Source organism: Nannospalax galili, unplaced genomic scaffold, assembly GCF_000622305.1.
Source record: "Nannospalax galili isolate Female #2095 unplaced genomic scaffold, S.galili_v1.0 scaffold559, whole genome shotgun sequence".
NCBI classification, from domain to species: Eukaryota; Metazoa; Chordata; class Mammalia; order Rodentia; family Spalacidae; genus Nannospalax; species Nannospalax galili.
The window spans coordinates 2831277-2834983 of NW_008343479.1; the positions used below are offsets into that span (position 1 = coordinate 2831277).

At 47.7% G+C, this 3707-nt stretch overlaps 1 protein-coding gene across 1 annotated transcript in view; it reads right to left on the minus strand.

Moving 5' to 3' along the window:
- The window catches only part of P3h2 (prolyl 3-hydroxylase 2), a 193273-nt gene extending 192843 nt beyond the window's left edge, over window positions 1–430 (minus strand). The window contains exon 1 of the mRNA XM_008839688.3: window positions 8–430. Within this exon, the coding sequence (XP_008837910.2) occupies window positions 8–209 (202 nt within the window). The 5' untranslated portion in view covers window positions 210–430. The remainder of the gene's footprint in view (window positions 1–7) is intronic.
- Window positions 431–3707: the final 3277 nt, after the last annotated feature.

Here is a 3707-nt window from a genome sequence, read left to right on the forward strand (position 1 = left end):
TGGCTGCGTAGCGCCGCTTCCAGGTCGCGCACCGCGCGCTCGTAGTCCCCGCTGTAGTAGGCGGCCACGCCGCTGGCGTAGAGCAGGTCGTAGGGCTGCAGCGGGCCGCGCTCCGGCTCCGGTACGGGCTCCGGGGGACCGCCGCACAGCGCCGGCGGCAGCAGCAGCGCCAGCAGCAGCCACCGCGGGGCCCAGAGGCGCTCCCGCATGGTCCCCAGCGACGGCGGGACGGCCGCGCTCCGACACCGCCCGACCCCCGGGTCCGAGCCCCCTGCACCTCGTCCGATGCCCCCGCGATCCGGCCGCGACAGCCCCAGGTGACCGAGGCGCGCGGAGGACGGAGGCGGAGGCTCGGCCCCGCCGGCCGCTCTTAAAGGGACGCCTCCCGCTCACACGCTCCTCCTGCCGCCCCGCCGCTCCGCCTGGGCAGATGGACAGCTAGCGCGGCCGGAGGCAGGCCCTGGTCACAGGCTTTCCATGTGTGTTCCCTCATAGGTGGCAGAAGTGGATGGTGCTGCTGCTTTTTCTAGACGTGGAGAAAACCCAGCTGAATGAGCTGAGACTCAGACTCGTTTTCTGGAATTTGCGTGGCCTCTCTCTTTGCGGTCCTTCAACTTCAGAAGAAACATGAAGGTCCATTTCAAGCTGGAAAGCGAGAGAGAGAGGGGAGAGAGGAGAGAGAGAGAGAGAGAGAGAGAGAGAGAGAGAACTCAGGCCAGTTGGCCAGTTGAGGCTTGGGGAGAAAAGTGTTTTGTCTATGGTTTACAGCAAAGAGTGGACCAGCTCTGGGCTGAAGGACAGCAGCTTCCCTGTTCTCTTGCCTTCTGCTTCCACTGTGTGGGGCTGCGTTCATGTACTGAAGGTGGAGATTGCACCGTGGAAGGAACGATAAATAACCCGTGTTTCCTGTGCAGACCGCAGGAGAAGGTGAAGCTGTGCTTAGATTCTTCCTCTGGCGGTTTTCCAGATGTGTGACCTTGTGCAACTGAGCCTCACTTTCCGCTTCTTAAACCAGCCAAACACCTAATTTGTCAAGTAATAGTCAGACACAGATCTCTATTGTAAGAGTTAAACAAAGAGGCAGTTTAATAAATCCGGTACCCTGGGACTTAAGCAATTAACATCAATCTAGAATTGGGAAAGCTGACAGAAACAGCTGCCAGAGTTCAAAGAACTAAGTAGAGGCTTTCCTGTTCCTCAGCTTCTCCTCAGTCATAGATACCTTCTCAGCCAAGGGTTCCCCTCTTCTCTGTCCCTTGTTGCTACACTCTGAGAGAATGTATGCTGGACCCTGGAATCGAGCCTGCAAGCCCTTGGGGGGGATTTCTGTTTGCCTCTTATTGCTTGTGGAAATTCCACATAGTTTCTGGGCCACTGGAAGGAAGAGCAATAGGAAAGAACCACATGTATCACCCAGTTCATCTGACTTTCCCAAAGAAAGCTTTTGTGTGGAATGGCCACTATGCAAGGAAGGTCCCAGCCTGTCATGTTCATTGTCATTTTCATTTTGATGGGCTTCCTCGCTCCCACAGTGAGCAGCCCCAGCTGTATAACTCCAAGGGAAACTCAATCATGTCCTTATTTTTTCCACCAAACTTCACGAATTTGTCATTCTCACTGAATGAAAAACTCCACAGAGTGGAGCAAAATGAGAAATAAATGCCTCAGATGGTCACTGTTCCAGGAACAGCACACAAGTCATCTGCACAGACAAACTCTAGGAATTACCTGCTTTCAGATAAAGATACTGGGGTCAGGCAGTGGTGGCCAGCCTTCAGTCCCAACACTTGGGTGACAGAGGCAGGCCGATCTCTGTGAGTTCAAGGCCAGCCTGGTCTACATCACGTGTTCCAGGCCAGCTGGGGCTACAGGGAGACCCTCTCTCAAAAAGGCTAAAAACAAACAAAAACCCAAAGCAGATAAAGATGCCGGGGTCAGTAGTTATCAGTTCGCTTGGGACTTGAAACACATTGGTAAGCAATGCTGTGAGATGCTGGCCAACTGCCAGGGTATTCTGGTATGTTTTATCTCTACATTAAGACAGATTTCTACATCATTAATATATATCATTTAAATTCATACCTTTAAGTGTCTACCCCAAAGTATTTATTATGGGAGAAGAGATAGTTAAGTCAGGGTCCTTATTTCTAGGAGCTCACAGTGTTGTACAGAAGATAAACATGAGGCTCTAATACAAGCTAAGAACATGGTACATATTAGGTTAGATTCAATGTGCTATGGTAACAGGGAGGCTGCAGAGATCTGGGAAGAAAGTGTAGGAAAGTTGGGGGGAGGAGGGAATGGCTCTGGCACATAATCAAAAACCTACAGGCAGCAGTGACAACTTGTCTCACCATTTCCTTTTGGCATGTCACACTTTTGCACAATCACTGTTTAACTCTAGATAAACCATTTGCTTAGCACTTCAGATTTTTCTGAACATTGGAATAACCTTATGAAATTAAACATTTATATCTACTCCTTCTCTAAGAAATTCTGATTTAATTGGTATGACATATGACTTAACCAATAGAATTTTTATAAGTTTCTCAGGTGATTCTAATATGAAACTAAAGTTGAGAACCACGAGCTTAAAAAAACACCTCATGCTGAAAAAGTAAGTCTATGAGTTGGGGATATGAGTGCTGTGGGCACATACGTGAGCCTGAGATTCTGGAGAAGTAGGGTTGTGTACAAACCTGCTGACCTGTTTTCCCTGACAAGGCCAAATTGACTTGCCCTTCAAGACTGGATAAAAAGCTTCCGGTCCTATGGTGATAAGAGTTACACAGCGCAGAGAATTTGTCCCATGTCATGCTCTGTCCTGTGGTCCTTTCTGTGTTGAAACATGGTCCTCCCAAGCTCTCATTCCTTTCTCAACTCTGCTGGATATGCCAGCTATGCACTTCTTCAGCACGGTCGCTTCTCAGACAAGTGACTGGATCCCAGATCCTGACTCACTAGTCGTCTGGGAATCCCCACATTTGCACCTCTGATATGTTACTTTCTGGTGCTGAGACTCCTCTCAATACAGGAACTATAGTTAGTTATCTAATTCTTTATAAATAGCAATTCTCATACTTCTGGTGTTACAGAAACCTAATTAAAAAAAGAAATCCACAGAGCTCTAGAATTTTGAATCAAGCCTGTGCTTTTATCCACTTCTGGGGTTTCTGAAACCCAGCAAAGTCTGAGAAAAACTGATTCTCAGCTGGGGATGATTGTCACCATCTAGACACAGGTGACAATATCTGGAAACAGTTCTCATTGTTGACGAGGAAGGGAAGTCATGCCACTGGTGTAGAGGCAAAGGATGGCACTGAACATCTTTTAATGTGTGAGGCAAGTTTCCCACACACTCACAAAAAAATGGTCAACCAGCCTTAAGAGTAAGTAGTACCAAAGTTCAATTTCAGCAACCCGGTAAGCCTTGTCAAATTCTCTTATAGAAAAGAGAAAGCTTCGACACATAGTTCACAGGGACAGGTGTGGTAGGACGAACATGCTTAATTTCACATACTGAAAGATAAAACATGTTAAATACATGTTACATACTGAGTTCAATACTGTATAACTGTATTAATTCAACTGTGAACCTAGAAACTTGCACCCACTTGTGAAAGAGATGGACTCTTGCTCTGGAGTGTGCTACTGAATATGTTAAAGCTGTAGTGAAATGCTTCTTCTAATCATGTAGTTATTAAAAA